General features: G+C 37.9%; 1 protein-coding gene across 4 annotated transcripts in view; it reads left to right on the forward strand.

Moving 5' to 3' along the window:
- The window catches only part of HBS1L (HBS1 like translational GTPase), a 66,129-nt gene extending 46,756 nt beyond the window's left edge, over positions 1-19,373 (forward strand). For all 4 annotated transcript variants that reach the window (XM_064447232.1, XM_064447234.1, XM_064447235.1 and 1 more), the window contains 13 exons: positions 863-1,119; positions 1,586-1,751; positions 3,992-4,109; positions 6,731-6,877; positions 7,540-7,614; positions 8,404-8,521; positions 8,709-8,777; positions 12,047-12,151; positions 14,048-14,138; positions 15,769-15,877; positions 16,484-16,584; positions 17,507-17,651; positions 18,718-19,373. In XM_064447232.1, the coding sequence (XP_064303302.1) occupies positions 863-1,119; positions 1,586-1,751; positions 3,992-4,109; positions 6,731-6,877; positions 7,540-7,614; positions 8,404-8,521; positions 8,709-8,777; positions 12,047-12,151; positions 14,048-14,138; positions 15,769-15,877; positions 16,484-16,584; positions 17,507-17,651; positions 18,718-18,729 (1,513 nt within the window). In that variant the 3' untranslated portion in view covers positions 18,730-19,373. The remainder of the gene's footprint in view (positions 1-862; positions 1,120-1,585; positions 1,752-3,991; positions 4,110-6,730; positions 6,878-7,539; positions 7,615-8,403; positions 8,522-8,708; positions 8,778-12,046; positions 12,152-14,047; positions 14,139-15,768; positions 15,878-16,483; positions 16,585-17,506; positions 17,652-18,717) is intronic.
- The last annotated feature ends 2,554 nt before the right edge of the window (positions 19,374-21,927 follow it).

The raw sequence follows: 21,927 nt of genomic DNA on the forward strand, positions 1-21,927 counted from the left end.
CTCACCATGGAGCTATGCTAGGCAGTAGGAAAGCTTTTGCTCTCTTGAAGATTTTACTTTTCGTTTGTTTTTAGTGGGCATCTTTGCCGTAACAGGTGAAGAATTGTATTGTGTATTCTTAGAACACTTGTGTAAATTAGGAAAATACCCTCATTTACAAATCAGAGAGAAAAAAAGTAAGAGATTGTAAAAGAATAATATATTTAATATTATTTACTATTAAGATTAGTAGGGTGATCTGTGGGAGAACAGGGCGTTAGAGAAGGGCGGTTGCGGAATCCAAAGCTCCTTAGTACTAGGTGCCTTATGCATAAAACAAATTTTCTCAGTATTGATAAATGTAACTCGTCTGTTATGGCTCTATAAAAGCAATGCACCTCAAATTGCAGCTCAGATATACTTAGTATCTACTCTTTATGATCTGTTGCTGTTCTCACAATAGAATGTTGCTGCATTCAGCTGCGATACTTGCAGTGTATGCAGAAGCTGTTTTAGGATCATTGCTTCAGAGTTGACTTGGGCTCTTACTTCAGAGATGACCAGCTCTCTAGCTGTTCTGCACAACTGTCCTTTCCCTCCCTGTTGAAAGAAGTGCCTATGGGAAGCTTTTGTTTATCTGTTTCATGTATTTTACAAGATTATTTCTTATCTTGCTTTTGTACACAGTGCTTTTCAGACAAGATGTTCAGAGCTGGTATCTGTGCAGTTTGTATCCAGCTGCTTATCGCTTCCACCTTAATGGGCTTATCACATGCTCTTTGTCTGGGGCTTACATGATAGTGAAGGGAAAACTCAACTTCTCTCCTATATTTCTATGGCTTCTTTGTCATTTGCATTCCTTGTGTTTTCTTTTTTCCCCTAGTGTGATTGCTGAAGAAAATGGCCATGCTAACACACCTCAGAAAGGACTGTTAACTGAAGATGCCAGTGTAGCTTCTCGGGTACTTGAGGCCGTCTCAAAATCTACTCTTTCACCCCAGGTAGTGCAGGTTTCAGAAGAGCAAAATACAGTGCCTGCTCCAGTAAAAAAGTCAAGCAAGACAAAACCACAAATAGATGTGAAAGCGGAGCTGGAGAAGAGGCAAGGAGGAAAGCAACTGCTTAATTTGGTGGTAATAGGTAATACTGTTAAGTTACACTTTTGACGGAGAGATTAAAAGCTGTGTTTATTGAACCTGGGAGTGGTAAAGAAGCAAAACTGTCCTCTCTCCAGGGAAGGGAAATCTCATAGTGTTTTCAGTTGCAACTGCTTGATTGTTATTCTTTGGAGGGAGTACATTCAGATGTCCTTGACTAGGACAGTGAGGTCGGCTTAGCTTCCTTTTGACAGTATAGTAAAATACACTTTACTTTGATTTAATTTTGCACTGTGTTCTTTTTAATATGAATCTGGAGGTGCTATATGGCTGTTATGCTAACTGACTTTCAATAAACTATCTCTGTTTTACAGGATTCTGAAATTCTATGGATTGCATAAGCATTATTAGTGCATGTGATTTTCATATGTTTAAGGATATTTCTTCTTGTACTATATTTAAAATGTATAGATTAATAAAATTGATATCATATTTATTTCCCTCCATAGGACATGTTGATGCAGGTAAAAGTACTCTAATGGGTCATCTGCTCTACCTTTTGGGAAACGTGAACAAAAGAACTATGCACAAATACGAACAGGAATCTAAGAAGGCTGGCAAAGCTTCGTTTGCCTATGCATGGGTTTTGGATGAAACTGGTGAAGAGAGAGAAAGGTAGAAATATCTTTTAACGGGGTTACCTTTTTTTCCTGAAAGAACAGCATTTGTTAGGAAATACCAATCTACTAATAATGCTTGGTAGAAATATTATAAAAGTTTAAATATATTTACTCAATACTTATTAGCAAATATTTTTCTTTGTCTATATGAGTATGTTATCAAAAGAAAAAAATATCCTTGTTTGTTTGTAAGAAATGTAAATGAGAACTTGAGTATCCTTCACATATTTCTGTGCTGTGGAGTGCAGTGTAGGACTACAGTGCAGAATGCTTCCAGTAGCCAAGTTCATTTAAAGCTGTGCTACTGGTTTATTGCTGCCCAATTTCTCTCATTTTGGTTACTGTTGTATGGGAAAGTTCTAGGTTAATTTGTTCTATGAAAGGGTATCAGAATTATAAACTATGCACTAAAATGTCAGTTCATCACATGGCTTACGTTGAATATAAAATCTATAAATTACATTATATTTGTATTCTTTATAACCTGCCTTTAATTTATTAACTTGAAATATTAAATTTACATACTTTTTCAATATGATAAAATTTAATTTTAATGGGGAAGCAGTGAAGCTCGTTTTAAAAAAAATCTGTAAGAGCTTTTAAGAACACTATATAGGAAGCTGAAGTATTCTGTGTTCACAAAATAATAAAAAAGGCATTTTATTGTGCATTTGTATTTTTACAATTATTTGTCACCCATGGTTTCATAGCGTATAAGCTCTTCTTGTTGGAAAGATAACCTTCACAATGTAAACTGATGCTAAAGAACATGGAGTAAGGCAGTCCCTATTGAGTGTGTAACTGCTGTTTTTGATGGTGGATACACTTTTGCAGTGTCCCTGTATATAGCTAGACTTTTGCCTATGTGAGTGGGGGAGTGTGTGTTGGGGGGTGCAGGTATGGGGAAGGGGGGAACAATCCTGAAGCAACGAAACAACAAATTTAAAAAGTAGCCTTACATCAATTAAGGCTGATATTGTAGTGTTAGTGGTGTTGTGACATTATAGTCTAAGGATGTAAAAGAGGAAAAGCAAATGGGGGGGAAGTGGTGGTGGTGTGTTTTGGTTTGGGGTTTTTCCCCCTTAATCCCTGTAGATGTGGCTGGGTGTAAAACAGACAAACACGGAAGATCAATTCCTTCCACAGATCTGTAACAGAAAAATTGAACACCATATTAATTATGTTATTTTATCAATGCAAGCTACCTTTGACAGGATGTAATTAACATGTGAAACCAGAAATAGAGACAAGTGTTTATTGCCTGAAAAGAGTAAAATGTTAAGAGAAAGTAAAGTTTGTGGAATAATTATCATGAGCCTTAAGTTTGACATCCCTTGATCTCTGATTTTTTGGGGTTTTTTGTTGGTTTTTTTTTTTTTTTTTAAGTATCCAACAGTTGTGCATTTAGGTACCAGATTTCTCTTCAGAAGATAAATTGTAATTATTAAGGGAAAAGTTTTCTGAATTTGTATTTTTGATTGATTCTGTTTTCTTTTTACTTTGAGTATTGTATTTTTTTAAAAAAAGTTTCTGAGGCCATCTGTAAATGGGGTTTGGAGGGGGAGGTGTTTTGTTTGGATTTTTTTGTCTAATGTGAGAAGTTCTGTCCCTTGAAAGTGCCTGTCTTTATTGTCTGTAAAGGAAGATGCAGGTGACTAACCTACATACAGACATGTGCATGAGAGGTATTTGCATTTGATCAGATGAGTCCTATCCTATATGCCATGCAGAACATGCGGTTGTTAGTGAGATGTGGAATTGAGAGCACTGCGATCCCTCCTTGATAATCAGTAGTTCTGGATGTGGATCTCTGCAAATACATAACTATTCCTAAAGTCCCATTACTACTTTTTTTTTTTTACCCTTGGCTATGTTTCTGGTACTCTATGATGCCTTTTTCTGAAAAGTATTAAAAGTAGAATTAGTAATGATTTAAATACGCAGTACAATTTTCATATTCTCACTGTGCTTGTTGGGACATAGTCTATGGATGCATGGAGTTAGTACTGTGAATTCTGGGTGTTTGTTTCTTCGTGACTAGAGTTAACTGAAGGGCAGCTCTAGAGGTCTGCTTTTCCAGCAAGCACACTTTCTTCAATTTTTTTTTTGTGCAGGCTAAATCAAATGAAAGCTGTGAAGTGTATAATTTCACAATTGTGTTTTTAATAGCTCACTATATTTCTATAAAGCTTTCAAAGCAGTTTTGATGTTGCATTGTATGTATGCTTTTTTAAGGGGAGTGACAATGGATGTGGGCATGACCAAATTCGAGACAAAGACTAAGGTAATTACACTGATGGATGCTCCAGGCCACAAAGACTTCATTCCAAATATGATCACAGGAGCTGCACAGGTAGAGATGGTCTAAAACTCTTTTTTTTTTTTAATAGCATTATTATTTCTAACTTTTTCTTAAATTGATTTTCTTGTTTTAAAATTTAAGATGAAATGGAGTCATTGGTGCTAAGATACAGCTTTAAGGTTTTCATTAGTTTTCTAATCTTAAAAGTGTTCTTTTTGGAGGAGAGTTTTATTAGGGAAGTAACTTGAATATAAAGTTGCGATTTTATAAAACCATCGTTAAGCCTTGAAAGGTATTCAAATGTGGCATATGTCTACTCAGCAAGAAGTTCTGTGAAAGTGGTCTTGTAGCTAAAGTTTTTAAGTGGTTTTGAGCTTAAGGAAAAAAGATATGGAGAGTTCAAACAATAGACATTCTTCTGTTTAACAATGTATTTTATATGGGATGAGAAAACATTCAATAGATAACAAAGTTTATGCAGAATGCACCTGTGTTGCCAATAGGACATTTGCAGAGACTACGTGCCCCTTGTTTTAGGAACAGTTGGTAAAGTCAAAAGTATTGGGTACTACCCATTGAATTCAGTAAGGCACTCACAATTCTCTTACAGGTTAATTGTTTAATTTATGGAAATAATAAATCAGAAGGAGAGGGGAAGAATAAAATGTGGTTACATGACATAAAACGTGAATTTTTTTCCACTTAAAGGCACCCTTTTTTAAATAGTAGACTTGTTTCTCCAAAGTAGGGGTGTAATCAAAGATTATTTGTTTTCTGAAGATAAGCTATTCTGTAGAGATTTTTGCTTTGTTCATGTCATCACAGTCTGAAATGTGAGTTTCATCTTAAGATGTCAGTAAGGATGAGTACTGTTAGTATGATTTCACAGATAGAGGACTATACTGTAGGAAAACTGATTTGCCCCAAATTTTGCTCTGGCTCTGAAGCAGAGCCTGGGTAAGAAGTCAGACTTTGTGACCCAGCGGTTAGGCTGCAGAATAGTCAGAAATTTGGAAATTATGGTGTAGAGCTTGTACAGTCATCTATGTTGTGGAGCATATGTTGTAGGAAGTTCAGGAGTTTTAAAATTAGAAATGGATCTTTAGTTTCAGAACAGTGGAAAAATGTTGATTCATCCACACCATTTTCTTTACAACTTTAATTTAAATTGGCTTGTCTTTTGTGGGGGAAAAAGTAATACAGGCAGAAGTGTTAAAAGAAGACTGGCAGGTCCATCAGCAGTTGTATCAGTTCAGCAGAAGATGGGGCTGGCTGAATAAGACTTGGTATGTCTGTGTTCCCTCCGCTCTCAGGATGGTGAGGGGCTGGTCTATTCTGAAGCATGTTAAGGAATCACTGAAACTTTGAAAGTTTCTGTTGCCTATTAGTCTAGGCTCAGCACTGAAGCAATGGGTGGAAGAAAGCAAACGTGGAAATGGCTCTGATGCCTTTTTATTGTGGAGAATTCTGTTGGGAGGTGAATCCCCAACTGCTGTTATGCAAAATGCAAATCGGCCTTATCAGGGCCAGGATCTGGCCTTTGATACATATGATTAATTCACGTAAGTTCCGAGGCATGGTTTTTATGATTTAGAAAATACAGGATGTCCTTTTTTTGAGGGAGAAGTTTACCGCAATGCACTTCTGAGGCTGAGAGCTATGGGAAAATTTATCCCTCATCCTTTTCCCGTTCTCACACTTGCACTGTCTCTGTATGAGCTGTGGGGATTTCACACCTAGGGCAGGGTGAGGGGAATTCAGAGCCAGGACAGTGTCCTGTCTCTGTTCCTTCTTCTGGCATCCTGAAGCATCAGCATGTAAGGGAAGGGAGAAAGTACCACTTTTTCTTCTTTCTTTCCATTTTGTCCATATTATGAATCCTACACCTGCCTCTTGACAGCAGTACCTTTATTGTTCATGTCTGTTGCCAGTGCTTGGTACGTGATGATGGTCTAACCGGCTGTTACTTACCAAAGGAGGAAAAGTAGAAGAAATCTTAGCAGCATTTCAGGCTAACAGCAAAATCTGTGATTTTCCCCTGTGCTTACATGCTGACTTTTGTGCAGTGCTGTAGACTGTGTGATACCTATTTGCTCTTAATGCTGTGGCAGAGAGTTTGTCTAGATGGTAAAATACACTACTTCATCTCTTCCACCTTATGATTTTGGCATGCTCCAGTGTGAGTGACTGCGAAGCATCCACATCCAACATGCAGTCAACTGGTTCTCCATGTTGTATACTGAGGTGATTTATAGTTTTTGCAGCTTCTCACTACGACGGTGTCCAGACTGAAGCAGGGAAAACTGGACATTGTGTTCATACCTGTTCTTAAGCTTCTGGAGCACGGGCCGTTTTTGTTTAATTGAGGTCTGTGCAGCACATCTGTAGTGGGTAGTTTGAAGAGGACAGGTTCCCAAAACCAAGAGCTGGCTTGTGCTTAACAGTAAATAGTAGTTTATGACATGAGACGACATAATGCCATAATGCCTCACCGCCATGGGTATTACGCAGATAGGACTGAGCAGTTTCAATTACATTTGAAGCACACCAGGATTCCTTCTGTGTAAAGTACACTTTGTATGAAAAGTTGCTGATTGACATATTTACCCATATTATTTCCACCTCTTAATCACTTTTGGTTTTTTGTTTGGTTGGTTTTTTCCTTAATCTAGGCTGATGTGGCTATTTTGGTTGTGGACGCTAGCAGAGGAGAGTTTGAAGCAGGTTTTGAGACAGGTGGACAAACTCGAGAACATGGATTATTAGTGCGCTCTCTTGGAGTGACACAGCTAGCTGTTGCAGTCAATAAAATGGACCAGGTACATGCTTAATTTTTCATTTAGTTGAAAGCCTTCCATCTAGGATTGTGGACCCTAAGTTTAAGGATCAATATTTTGAAACTAATAATAAAGCATTGTTTCTTTGATTCTCAGCTCTGTCTCTTGTGTTTGGACTTTACCGTACTTTTATTTATATGGGTGTATTTTCAAAGCACACAGAAGGATAGTTTTGGTGCTAAAATGAGTAGGGGTCCCTCTTGTACTTGGGAATCTCACATAACCAGTTAACCCAGTGGCATCTGCAAGGGCACCTTGGTGGACATTCAGGTCAAGACCCCAAGAGCTTTATTTAAGCTTGTAAGGTGTGTTAAACATTACTGCTTGTGTTTTAGAATGTTACTGTGCTGTATATATTCTTCCTGAATCTGAATTTTGTTTAAAATTTAAAAAAAAAAAAAGTACTGTTCAAGGACAAATGAAACTAAAGGGGCTTGCAAGTTAAGTGGTGTATTTGCTTTCAGTAATTGTTAATGTCTATGCTCTTATGAATTCAACTATGAATCCACCTGGAAATCTCATATTTATAAATTGGGTGCTTTGTGGGAAGCACACCTATTGGTACTACAGAGTTGATGACATGCAGCTATATGTTTGAGTTGTGGTTAAACTACAATTTTATTATAATCTGTTTTCTATTTTAGGTCAATTGGCAACAGGAAAGATTTCAGGAAATTACAAGTAAACTCGGCCAATTTCTTAAACAAGCTGGCTTTAAGGTAATACAAATTTCTGAGGTCTTTGCTTTGTTCAGGTATTTGGGTAGGATGAGCTTTTCTTGCAGCGAGGTGGTTTTGTGTTACTTTCCTGCTACTACTATGTGCATGTAGGTTAGCAGGTTTCTTTTCTTACTGGTAGGGAGTACATTGAGCCCTGGGTAAAGTTAGTCAGTTCTTCAGTACTCTTTTTGTCATCATCTTTGTTTAGGTCTGTTGAATCTTTGGGGCACTCGCCTCATTTGTAGTTTCTTGGGATTTCTGTCTGCAAAGCAGAACAATCTGAGGATCGTCTGTGTTAATGTTCAGGATTACATGAATGACAGTAAAGAGTTTTGTACCAGAGCAGTGTCAGTGTGGATTGTGAACTCATAAGAACACTCTCCATTTGCCAGTTGTGTTCTTCTCATGTTTCATCAGTTCCAACTACTATCCATTTGGACTGGCTGTGGCCTTCCTGAAATCTGTACGCATAAACAAGCAATTCAAACCAAAGTTTTGCCTGTTAGATGTGGAATTGGAGTTTGTTACCTCAACTCAGTTTCCAGTTGTTTATGTTGCTATCATCATGTTTAAATTTCTCCAACTCTTTGTTGGAGCACTGCGGTCTGGCTAGTAAACGGAATGGAAATGGATCAACAAAGTAATCGGCCTTTTCCAGGGGAAATAGGAATGTGCCAATTATTCTTTTATAGCTTGGATGCATAATATTGAAAAAAAAAAAAGCACCTTTTGCTTCTGCTAGAAGATCCTGTCAGTGTATGCTTAACTTCTGTTTGTTTTCTTAATTAGGAATCGGATGTGGCTTTTATCCCAACAAGTGGTCTTGGTGGTGAAAATCTGGTCACAAGGGGTCAGTTAAGTGACCTCACACAGTGGTATAAAGGAAAGTGTTTGTTAGAGCAAATTGGTGAGTGCAGTTTTCCTCATTTAAAAACTGGTATATCTTAGTCCTCTGTATGTCAGAACTTTATTTTGGGGGAAATGTGGGACAAAGTTTTTGGAGTGCAGTATAGTTGATTTATCCTTAAGTGAGAAGTTGTTGAGATAACTATTGAATACAGAAATTCTAAAAGATCTTACCAATTTATTTGTAGATTCTTTCAAGCCACCACAGAGATCAGTGGATAAACCATTTAGGATGTGTGTTGCTGATGTTTTTAAAGGTTGGTTGCTTTTATAATATTTTCGCTATCATTTCACTGACGTTTAACACACGTGTTGAAAAATGATGTAAAAATAAGATTTAAAGTAGGAGCTCTATGTGTATCAGTAGCCTTGAACAGGGATATAAGTTTTCAAGCACTGTTCTTTGTTAATTTTAGATAGTACCCCTGAAGGAGAAACATACTGGAAAAGAAATTGTGGAAGAAAATCTGTGTGACCAGCTAATTGGCTATGTAATGAGTTGATGGTTCTGTAGCACAGAGTTTGGGAGTTTCTTTCCCAAACTGGATCTTGTTGCCTAAATGAATGTTTCTCAAAGTTTTTACAAGTGTGACTTCGGGCTCTTTCACCTTTCACTCCTAGATTTTAAAAAAATTTGAATGGTTCCTTTAATGCTCATTGTTGTAGCTGTGAGTAATGATAAATTCCTTCATTTTCATATAAAAATTTGGGGGGGTGAATTGGAAGAAAAGGGGGGTGGAGGTGAGACTGTTACAACCAGCCAAGGGTTTAATGAAATGCAGCTAGCTGCTATTCCCTAGCACTAATAGAGATACGGACAAGTAACTATAACCCTTTCTTATTCCCATTTTCTGGAGAAAATAGACTGCCTTGAGCCTTTGAGGTTTTCCATGGTAAACTTGCTATTTTTTTCAATTAAATCCATTTACATTTACAGGTAATTTAGAAGAAATAAGGTTTGTTACTCATCCCATTTGAAACATTCCATAGGTCCCTTGAGAAATGTGAACAAAATGACAGCATAATTTGAAATGTTATAAATATTTGTAATCAAATATTATTGTTGAATTTAATATATTCAAAGAAATCTTGCTCTCTATATAGGGTGTTTATAGGGGAAATACAAATAAACCAGATCAAAATACTGATTGTAATTGGAAGAGTAAATTTTGTGCAATTTTCATGTGAGTCTTGGAGAAAACACTAGATGCTGTACATGCCCTGGGCTAGCGACTTAAGGTACTGAAGCCATAATGTTAAATATTGAAACCTTGCATGAGAACTTACCCTAGTTTGTTATCACTAGTTTCGTCATCTAGGCCGTCACTGTGTTGGGTTTTGGTTTGTTGTTTGGTTTTTTTTTTGATTTTGTGAGCTGTGGGAAAGTGTTAGGATTATTGATTGAGATCTTTCAAAATATTATCACAACTTTTTTGTTTCAGTAATCATTTTTGTATTGAGCTAAGTTTCACAAAAGGAGCAATTTTGACTAAATATGCTCTGTGGAAAAGTCTGACTTTTTGCTAAAGTGTGCAAAAAATAATGGCTTTGGAAAGGACAGTTTACATATACAGGGTTTATTACTGAATGTGGCTTTTTAGGTGTTTTTTAGGCTTTTTTTTTTTTTACTTTGTGATCTCAAAACTTAATTAACTTGGATGTCACCAGAGGAAGTAGCTGCAGGTACAAGTACATGAAGCAACAGTTGTTCTGAGCTCTATTCCAGTGCCTGTTCATGCTCGGGAGGAGCTCTCCATAGAAGTGTGTAAAAAGTGAGAGTGCTGAGTGTACTCTTATGTAGTTTGGAAAACCCCTTTATTAAAGGTTACCCACACATATGAGTCATCTACCTCAGCCTGATTTTAGCTTTTGTCCTCCATAGCCCTCATCATATTCTTTCCAGACAAACTATCTGCTGATCCAAGAGGTCCCTGTAATTGCTTCACCACTGCATCAGTCCCCACTTACCCATCATATTACTGTCTAGGGTATGACTTGACCTGACTTTAGAAAAGCCTTGTCCAGCAGCCAAATCCTGAGGACAAGGAATGTCCTGGCAGAACCTGATTACCCCGATACACAGAAATTGGGCCATTTTTCATACCCTGATTCTGTCCCCCACTATCCATTTTGTGCTTGCATTGATTTCATGGGGAGCTGAAGGAAGTTGACATTTTGCAGGAAGCAATCAGCATGGGCGAGGACAAAGCTTCAAACACCACACTGGTTTACCAAGCCAGAGCTGGTGATGGTGTGAAAAAAAGAGAAATGGTTCTTGATTGTGCTTGTGAGTGGTTGGGAACCTGGAACCAGTTCATGTTTCTGGTTGCCTGCAAGTGCTTGCAGAGCCAGCTTCAGGTTCTTTTGTGCATGATATTGAGGTGGTATTTTGTGCCGTGAGTTGGGATTCTTTTTCTAGCAAGTATCTGCTTCTCCAGTTTTCTGTTCCTTTGACATCTGATGTCACCTGTTCATTGACTTCATCTCATTTGCTGGAATGAATAGCGGAAAACTAGCTTGCAGGCATACTGGTAATACTTTTCCAGCTAGATAGATGGAAGCACTCATGAATAATGGTGATGAATGCAAAAGAGCAAATTGGTAGTGTGTGACCTCAAGATTTGAGGTCAACTTCTTTTGAATTCAACTTTAATTTCAGCTTTTAATCTAATGTGGCACACAAAATACTAAGATGCTTGCTTGTCACTGAATTCTAATGTTCAGCAAAAGATATATTTGTTGTTTGTATGGATACTGAAAATGTCATTGTAGAGTCACTTCAGAAGATTCTTTTTAAACACCTGCAAGAACATGCCAAGGAGATGAGGCATTTCTTAAGGTGTATGTGCATAAATGTGCACGTGTAGCACATCTATTGAAAATAACTCACATAATCAAACGATGAACAGAGTATTAGGACACTGAAGAAGAAAAACTTTGTGAATCTCTTATTCAGAAATACTGAAGTCATCCACAATTATAATAGCTCCTCATATTAAATAGGACGGAATCAACCTTTGATTTGCCAGGAGTAAAAGTAATATGCAGACAGAGCATGTAGGATTCTGACTCAGTTAAACAGTAAATGGCACAGGAATTTGCACCTGTATGTGTGGGAATTTTTATGAAAGGCTTGTGGTATGTTTGTTTATCTGTAATTGTAGCGAGAAAGTGCTGAATTAAATAAAATTGCTAGAAATTAAGGGTCTCAATCTAATATTGCAAAACTAAAAAATATGTCTTCATGTACCTACATTAGTGTAAAGAAGGATATTTCTCCCTTAGTTCTGAAAAACAGAAGATCTAGAGGTTTTGAATTTAATGTTTCATTTTCATTATGATGCACAGCTGGCTAACTTGCAAGTACTTCAACACTCTACTTGGCGGGGGGGGGGGGGGGGGGGGGGGGAACAACTCTGTCTTTGTTGTATTAAGAACTTACCTATGCACTGCTGAAGGGCTAACTTGTGATGGGAAACTGACCTTATTATGAAGTCTTTTGAAATTATTACTGTGCTTATTACAGACCAAGGATCGGGATTTTGTGTGACTGGTAAAATAGAAGCAGGCTATATTCAGGTTGGAGAACGACTTCTGGCAATGCCTCCCAATGAAACTTGCACTGCAAAAGGTACAGTCTTCAGAAGCGTGTTTACTTTCAGGTCAATACTGGGCTAGAAGCAGTTACTGAAATGGTAACAGACTGTCAAACTGATACTAACTGTCAAACATAAAATGTGAAAGCATAAAACGAATTTCTTTAGATGTGACTGTGTCTGTATAAATATGTCTATGAAGAGTATGTGAAATCTTGCATGTTTTTTTTTTTACCTTTTTTTACCATATCAGATATTCCAAATGTTACAGCCTCATGACTTTTGACATTGCTTTATGAAGAGCCTGTGAAAACATCTGAGTTCCAACAATGTCTATAAAAATATGCAGTACAGGAATCATTAATATTCAGCTTTGCTGTGGAGTGTTACTGCTGTTAGGAAGTGTGAGGATGTTGAACAACTTTTAGAAATTAATCTTACGAATTAGATGGGGGAAAAGCTTGCAGATTGGATCTCTGCTGTTTGTTCATGAGATTTGTCACTGATACTTTCATAATATACAAACTTTCAGGATATAATTGTCCTGAACAACTAGAAAAGCAAATTAAATAGGATTTAAATTTCAATACAATAAAAAATTAAGCCCTCAAAATAAACTAATAGCTTTCTGTATCTAACTATTTAACCTGAATTCAGCGACGTGCTGGTTTGACTGTCCTGTTCTGTTCCAGAACCAGCTCATTTAGTGCTAATTTGGGAAGCTCTTCAGTGTGCTAGTTTGTACAACTGTAAGCACCTTCTTTGCATGCACAGAAATGTTAAAATAATGTGGATGAATATGGGTTTCAGACCACTGTAGTCAGTCTTCTGTTTGGGGAGTGTAAGAAGTAGCATGGAAAGAGATGTATTTCGTCTGAGTATCCCCAATGGTACAATTCTGTAGGGTGTTTTGGTTTTGTTTTTTTTTTTCGGTGCTGCCTCTCGTATGGCTGAAATCCAGGTGAAGGTTGATGGTATTAGTTCATTAACAATGTATTATTTATATATAATGTAAAGAAGAGATAATATAATTTATCCTACAACACTTACTAAAGGTAGTGTGCGCATTAGGATTCAGTATTTCATTTCAAGAGGCTGAGTTGCATTTATTCTGGGAGAATGACACCTATGTGTGAAATGATTATCAACACTGCTTAAAATACATTACTTAACATGCTTGTAGTTGCATGATGCTTTCTGGCACGTTTTTGACAGGTGGTTTTGGGAACAGATTTGCGAATCAATAAATACAGTCTGTAGTGAAATAGAACTAGATCCTACAAATTTATGCAGTATTCTTGAAAAAGTGGGTTTTTTTCTTTCTTGGTGTCTACCAGAAACCTCAGAATGTTAAGTCAGGAGCGATTAGTTTTGTCCTCACCCACCAGCCAGGTTATCTTTTAAAGCAATTAAAATACATCAAAATCAGAATAAAATTACTTTTAAAGGTGCTTTCTAGTAGACGCGATGTCGTGAACGAAAGGCATCAGCTATGCTTTTTTTATGAAAGAGTCAGCAAACCCACTTAAGGTAAATGAAAGTTGACATAGTACCATTAAAGTATATGAAAGATGCGGTCTAGGGCGTGCATGTGCCTCAAAGGATGGGTGGGGCAGATACGGAGATATTAGTACTACGGCATTTTCAGGACTGCGTCATCTGTGCTGTGTGACAAGTGCCAGGTCCCCTCCTCTGTCTTAAATAAAGCCATGTTGTTGTGCAGGGTGGGGTGAGAGAATAGTGAGTCCTTACCAAGGGGGGAAAAAAGCTTCCTCAGTCTTCTCAGTTAAAAAGCTTTTACTCTCAACCCATTCATACTGAAAATTGATGAGTAATGGTTGATGAAGCACAAATGGCCCGAACAGAGCTGTTTGTTTGTAGCTCAGAACCTAGGTACTTCACTGTGAGGTTCTGTTCTTACTCATTTCCAGGAATCACACTGCACGATGAACCAGTTGATTGGGCTGCAGCAGGAGATCACGTTAGTCTCACTTTGACCGGCATGGATATCATCAAAATCAAGTGAGCAAAACTGGGTTTCAGTCTAAGTAACGGTTTGTTTTTAATGAAAAGCTTTATAACTATTACACTTAACAATCAGCGGTTTACTTGAAGAATGATGTGGCTACCAGGATATTTAAAACCAAAGTGATGCATATCACCTGGCTTGCATGTACAAACGTTGGAAACATCTGCTACACGTACAACGGCAACCTCAGAAGAATACTGTTAGTTTTCATACTTTGCCCTGGTAATGACACTGGTATCCTTCAAAGCCGTTTTACTGAAGACTTTTCCTTGGACATTTGAATTGCTGAATTAAGGAAATCCTTATTGCTACATAAAACGGAAGATTTTTTTAAGAACGTATGGAATTGTAAATCATTATAACAAAACACATCCAAACAATTGCCATTGTGTGCTAGTAAGTAAATCTGGGCAAGTGGAATTGATGGAAACTGTTCATTCAACACATTTAGCTGTTTGTAACACTTGTCCTGTAAAGGTTTTCCTGACCCTTTTTGTGGGGGGTCTGATGCATTCAGTGAGACACAGCAAAACTCTTCATGCCTATTTCAGTCTGTAGGTTTCATGCGAAGTGTTAGCTTCAAGCTTTTAGGTAAGTGTCACTTGTTGTTCAGACTAGAAAATTGGATCGATAATTTGTTCATCTTTTTTACATTCCAGTTGGACTTCAGAGAAGCAAACTTCAAGCTACTGTTTAAAAAACTCCTTGCATTGATAGTTTTGCAAATTTATGCTCTGCTTTTAAGGGAAAAGTGGAGGCTTTTCTGTATTGCCATTTCGTAATGGGGTGTGATTCTCTGTGGTAAGTGGGGGGTGGGGGGGGAAGAAAGTTTTGCTCTACTTGTTGAATGAAGGCTTGAGTCAATTCGTTACCTTGATGTCATTCATCTTTTGGAGATATGTTAAATTTGTCAGAAAAGGTAGGAAGTTTTAAGTCGTCTTGATATTGATGAAGTTTGATTACATCTGATGTATACATTTAATCATACTGTTTGTTCTTTTTGGTCATGTTTTTCTGGGTGGGATTAATTTTCCTTTAATTTTAGGTGGCTAAAGCTAGCCACTGTGAAAAAGCTGTGTCTAGTCTACCTTATTGACTTGTAACGAGCACCAGCTTTCTTGTGAATCTGTGTAGAGTTTTTTGGAAATGAGTACCGCTGAGAGCTTAAGTTTAGAGTGTCCTGATTATGGTGTTCCTTTATCTACAAAATAGTTGACTTACAGGCAGCAGTACTGCAATTTTGGGCACCCTGCAGTATTTTATGCTATTGATCTGGAACAATTAATCTCTGAATGAAAGTCTAATTCTTCAAAGTACCTACGCACAGGAAACAGTGACATTTTTAGAAACTGACTAGCAATGGACGTAATTGTTCACTGAACTAGACAGACCTCTTCATGCATACTGACAAAATACCGTAGACATTGTCTAGGAATTAATTTCGTTACAGGCTTTAATATGGTGTTGCTGATTTCCACCCCGTGTACACCCACCTCCCCCCCCCCGAGTTATATTGAAGTGGTGTTGTCTTTGCTTTGCTTGTCTTAAATATTTTTCCAGTGCAGTGATTAACATTTGTACGTCACAATATATATCAGTTTCTTTTGTTCTCCTCTCTTGTAGTGTTGGCTGTGTATTTTGTGATCCCAAGGAACCCATCAAAGTTTGCACTCGTTTCAGAGCTCGGGTTCTCATTTTCAATATTGAGGTTCCAGTCACTAAAGGATTTCCTGTAAGTCTCTGTGAAAGTTCCTGTGTTCATTACAGGGTTGCTCAGGACTTTTCCTTTCCATGTTCGACGTCCCACGAATATGAGAGGCATTTAGCATTCAGAAGTTATTCTGTCTCTTCAGAGGAAATGGATTCTTCTGTAATTTGAAGAGTATGTAAGGGGCTGTGGTGGCTGTTTGTGCATATTCTTGATGGATGTTAATACATAGCTGAGCCATTTCAGTGGACGTGAGTTCCACCACAGTCAGGCTAGGCTGTCCTTTAGAAAGCTCATGCCTTGTGGGAGTATGATGATGCATTTAGTTGTAAGATACCTTTCAAAATAAATATCAGTTCATGCTATGGAACTGCACTGAAGTGGCAGAAGCAAAGCACTTAAGAACGAAAGATGTATTTATGGTGAATTAATACATGACCTTTGACGTATCCATAGAGATCACAAAGTCTAGGAACTAGGAACAGTTACTGAATGTGAGGCAGACCCACATGAGAAAAGTTTTATAAGCATTTGTTTAAAAAAATCAGTCTTAAGTTGATGTTTTCAAGTAGTAATATCTAGGATTTGTGATTATTGTAGAATATTTAATAAGTGAAAAAATATTTTTAGGTGCTTTTACACTATCAAACCGTAAGTGAACCTGCTACTATTAGAAGACTGTTGAGTGTCCTGCACAAAAGTACGGGTGAAGTGACAAAGAAAAAACCTAAGTAAGTGTTTTGCATAGGTAATAATTACTCAAGAAATGGACTGACTGTTGATTAATATACGCTATATCAAACAGCTTCTATTATGAAGCAATAATGTGTTTATAAGAACATGCTTTCATTGTTTTAGTTGGTTTAATGTTTAGATTTCAAAGTGCTTTACAAAGTGAAATCCCTCCTGTCTACTTGATAAATGCTGAGCACCCGTGAAGAAAAATGACTTGCCTAAGGTCACTTGCAGAATTGGGAGTGAATCCTAGATCACCAGCCTCAAAGGATTGATTTTTTTTTTTTTTGGTTGTTTTCTTCCTGTAATAGCATGGAATCCTTGGTATAATTCTAGAGATGGGTTACTGTCTGAAATAAACTTGGCTAGACAGTGGGTCAGAGAAAAAGAGATTTAGGGAGTCTTCCCATAGAAGTCAAACTATGGGAACATCCCCCTAGTTATTTAAAGCTGTATTTGGGTGGAAATGCTGTTTGATACATACAATATTATCAGAATAATCCTTTTCCAGCAATTGTGTGGCTGAAACTGTTGCTGAAAGGTAATGGGAAGAAAATTCATTACTTGTACAGAGCAATGAATTGGCTCTTCAGTCGTTGGGTTTGAAACAAGACTTGAGTTCTACTAGGCATGAAAAAAGCAGGTATTAATGAGATAATTAGCTTCAAAACAATTTGCTAAATGTTGTGGTGGATGCCCTTCTCTAGAAGTTTTTAAAGAAAACTCCAGATGCCTTTTTAAAAGGTGTGCTCCAGGCAAATGAGTTTTCAGTCTGGTGGCTTGGGTTATACTTGAAATCAAACTTGATCATTATACTTTTGGGTTTTTAAATTGTTTTTTTTCCATTTATTCACTGTTCTCTTTTTCACTTATGCATGCAAATAGTTATAATAGAGTCTTCTGCTTATTTACCTACAGGTTCTTGACTAAAGGACAGAATGCTCTAATAGAACTACAAACTCAAAGACCTGTTGCTCTAGAGTTGTATAAAGATTTTAAAGAGCTTGGGAGGTTTATGTTACGCTACGGTGGTTCCACTATTGCTGCAGGAGTTGTCACAGAGGTATGGTATTTTTGTAACAGACTTTCTATACTGTAAAGGAACGGTGTTAACTTTCACATAGCATTTAGTTTTTATGGTTAAGACCTGTTTTACACCCTTTGTCCTAAAAAGTGAATTTATTCTGCTGGAGACAGTGCTTCAGCAAGTTGTGAGGAAATGTTGCCATGGTTCTGGTCAATTTATTAGGAGCAAAAATTACTCTATTTAGAATTTTTGAATGTTGGCTTTTTTCCCCCCTTTCTCAAGTGAAAGAATAACCCTTCATTATTTGAATATACATCAGTTTTTCTGAAATCTAATTACCTGTATAAATATACCAGAAGTAGTTTGTAAATAAGAAGCGTTGGCCATTTTTATGGTGGCTAGTTTGGGTCCCAGATCTTTTTTTGTTACCATTAAAGACAATTGTATGTTTGATTCTTACTGATGCCTATAGACACTTTCTGATTCTCTGTGAGAGAAGCAAGGTCTCTGGGGCTAAATATAAATGTTTTGTCTTCTTTTAGGAGCAAAAAATACAAATGTAACTTCAAAAAATCTGCTATGATTCTTGGATTAGAACTTAAGTTCTAATTCTAGGCCTGAGGGAGAGAAATTTAGTCACATTAGCCAGCTTCTGGTACTAAGACTTAAAGCGGAACATCATTTAATGTCAAAACTTGGAACTAGAGTGTGAGAGTTTGTGGCTTCTCCCTGTGTGCATAGGAATGATGGGCTAGGTGTGTCAGGGGCTCTGGGCCTTATGGAGCTTTAATGCTCTTAACAATCTATTTGGTCTTAAATAGGATCCAGAATTAGGGCTTTAATCTTGCACCCATTTTTCATTAAATTTAAGTTATTGGGTCCTATTTAGATCTATGGTGCCCAATGTTTGTAGAACTGGGGACTAAATAACTCTTTGATTGTTATTTGGGAATTAGTGTTTTAGTACTTGTGGTCTTGTTCCAGAGAATTTCATAGCAAAAGGAATTATTTTTTCCACAGCTAACTATATCATGTTGAAAAAAGCTGTGATCATTTTAAATTTTTCACCATAGGGTTTTTTTCCATTTGCTTATATTTTTAGATTAAAGAATGACAGTGGTGCCAGAACCTCCTCCGTCCAACCAAAATGCAGTCAGATATCCAAACCCTTAAACAGGAGTCCAGTTTACTTCACCTGAATGAACAAGTGCAATTAACTGGGGAGATGATGATGAAAAAAGTTAAATCGTATGAGACATCTCGGGAGCCCTTCATCAGTCTATCCCACTGCAGAACAAGATACCAACTGACAAGGAACTGCTAATGTTGCACTTGTCAATCTCAAGAATCTCATGAGCTTCTCCACGTGGAACTTAGCCCTTAAAGAGCTTGATGGAAAAATCTTAGAAAGTTGAATTAGAGAAAAAGATGATGAGTCATCATGAAACAAACTCCTTACTTCCAGACATAAATTGTTTACATATTTTCTTTTATTTGCTTTTTTGCTGCACATTGATTCAGTAAAGTAACTTTATTGGTCTAACATATTTTTAGGTTTGAGCTGAACGTGTATTTGGGGAAAAAAGAACTATTACTCTGGTTTCAGGAGAATGGCATGTAGTATTATCCCAGGATTGTTTCCCCTGCCCCAAAATTTATTTAAAAGAAGTTTTCTTTTGCTGTGTAGTGGAAGCTGTGCCACCATTGGCTAATTTTATTTTTTAAACTCTAAGAATAATAAAATAAGTTTGAGCATAACTTTTGTCTCCTTCATCTTTTGTTATTTAAACACTTCCGAATTGTGTTAAATCATTCTTTACTTGCCATAACTCAGAAGTTTCAGAGTAAACTTATGAGTTAAAATGCGAAACTGGCATGCGGCTTGTCTTTCTGTGGAAATAATTTCAGTTTTTCTCCCATTACTCAGTGCAGCCACTATGCATACACATCTCTTTCATCCAGACTTAGTGCTCTTTTGAACAACAGCTGACAGATCAATGTTGGGATGTAGGCTTGAGTAAGCACAACAATCTGGCTCTAGCATGTAACTCCTTTCTGCTTTTCAGTAATAGGGCAGGCAAAAGCTCCCAGCTGAAGAGAAAAGGGTCTTTCTGCTTCCTCCAGCATAAGCTCAGGACAGACACACTTTACTGCAACTTGGAAGATTATTTTTTTTTCAATAGGAAGTGTGAGAGAACCTCAAGTATTTCAGGACCTGTACACTAATGCAGGGTGGAGACAACTCTACTTTGACCATAGTTAGTAGTGTGGGGAAGGAGCTGAAGTACTTGCTACAGAGTATCAGTCAATGGGGTTAACTGAAATAGAGCTGTGCCGTATGTAGTGAAGAACATAAAAAGCCAATATTCGTGCTTAGTTCAAAGTCACGTATGGTTCATACATATTTTTCCCACATGACTTTTTGGTAGGTAACTTTTTGGCACTTAGATACTTTAGCCCCAGTTCAGCAGACACCTGCACTTGGCTGCATAGATAAATTGTGCTGTTGACCACAGGCATATTTGTAGAAGTGTCAGCAACGCTTTCTGTGGAAATTACTTTTGTAAAATCTTATGAATCTGAAATATCTGAAAACTGCTATTGCCAAAACTGAAGCTTATGAATTATCACTATTTCTTATGTCTTTTTACAGTCCAGAAACGGCATTTAAATACTTACCAGTTTCAACATGCCAGCTGCAAAGGTTTCAGTGCACCTGTTGGATTCCAGAGATTTGTACTGCCAAGCTCCTGCGTTGAACCTGTTCCACTTGAATGTGCGTTCAAACCTTAAATGTTTAGGTTGCTTTTAAGTCGGGACAGCTGAAGTGATACAGGCAGAAGAATGTGTCTTCAGTTTTAAGACTTCAGTTACATTCCTTGCTGCTTGTGGACAAGGAAGTGTGATATGGGATGAGCCTCTGATAACCCTTCTCAGATGTTGCATTAAATTTTGAGACTCAGTATTCTGTTACAACAGAAAAGCAACTGCATGCCCTCCCTGTTTGTAGCTTGGGAGAGCCGGTGGTATTAACCAATCCAGTTTCAGCATGACTTCGCTACCATTCAGCGCTGATCTGACCTCTGCCCATAAGTACCAGTTAGTTGATGCTAACGGTCTGTTGTTGTGCAAAAAAGTCATATCACCTTTACTCGATCAAAATATGTTCACATGTTGACCCATAAGACATTTGATGGCTTGGCAGTGGTCTAGGGTGCAAAAACTTTCTAAATTGCTGACTGAGGTATTCACAGTCTCCTAGCGACAACAGACTGTTCTCTAATACGGATGAGTTTTGGCTCTCTCTGGAGTGCAAGGAGGTGGCATGCAATCTTAGAGCATTTTGATAATCTAAGCATTCTCTCTTGGAGAAAAATCTCTTTTACACAGCTCTTACTGGGTAGTTTGGGTTCTTGGGAAGTTAAAGAAAAATCTAATTATATGTAACATGCTTCCCTATAGTAAGGTGGCTTCCACTGGAATATCTGTGAAAGGGAAAGGATGAAAGCCAGCGTTTTGCTTCTTTTTTAAAGACTGGATTTCTGAAAACATACAACAGTACCAGGTAGGATTGTGCTTCTCAGGTGTTTTGAATTGAAGGGCCACTCAGCTGCATACACTGGTTGATGTTTGGGGATATTGGTGGAAAAAAGAGTTTCTTATGTTGAAAATCTTTTGTTTTGGCAGAACAATTGTTTTGGGGGTTACAAGGAAAAGTATTACAGAATCACAGAATGGTAGGAGTTGGAAGGGACCTCTGGAGATCACCTCATCCAATCCCCCTGCTTGAGCAGGGGGCACAGGACGTCCAGGCGGGTTTTGAATGTCTCCAGGGAAGGAGACTTCACAACTTCTCTGAGCAGCCTGTGCCACTGCTCTGTCACTCTCACAGGAAAGAAGTTTTTCCTCATATTCAGGTGGAACTTCCTGTGTTCCAACTTGTGCCTGTTGCCCCTTGTCCTGTCGTTGGGCACCACTGAAAAATGAGTCTGGCCCCATCCTCTTGACACCCACCATTTAGGTATTTAGAAGCATTGGTAAGATCCCCCCTCAGTCTTTGCTTCTCCAGGCTAAACAAACCCAGGTCTCTCAGCCTTTCCTCATGAGAGAGATGCTCCACTCCTCTGATCTTCTTCATAGCTCTCCGCTGGACTCTCTCCATAGTTTCCTGTCTTTCTTGAACTGGGGAGCCCAGAACTGGATGCAGTACTCCAGATGTGGCCTCACTAGGGCAGAGTAGACGGGCAGGATAACCTCCCTTGACCTGCTGGCCACACTCCTTTTAATGCAGCCCAGGATACCGTGTGCCTTC

Source organism: Phalacrocorax carbo, chromosome 3 (assembly GCF_963921805.1).
Source record: "Phalacrocorax carbo chromosome 3, bPhaCar2.1, whole genome shotgun sequence".
NCBI classification, from domain to species: Eukaryota; Metazoa; Chordata; class Aves; order Suliformes; family Phalacrocoracidae; genus Phalacrocorax; species Phalacrocorax carbo.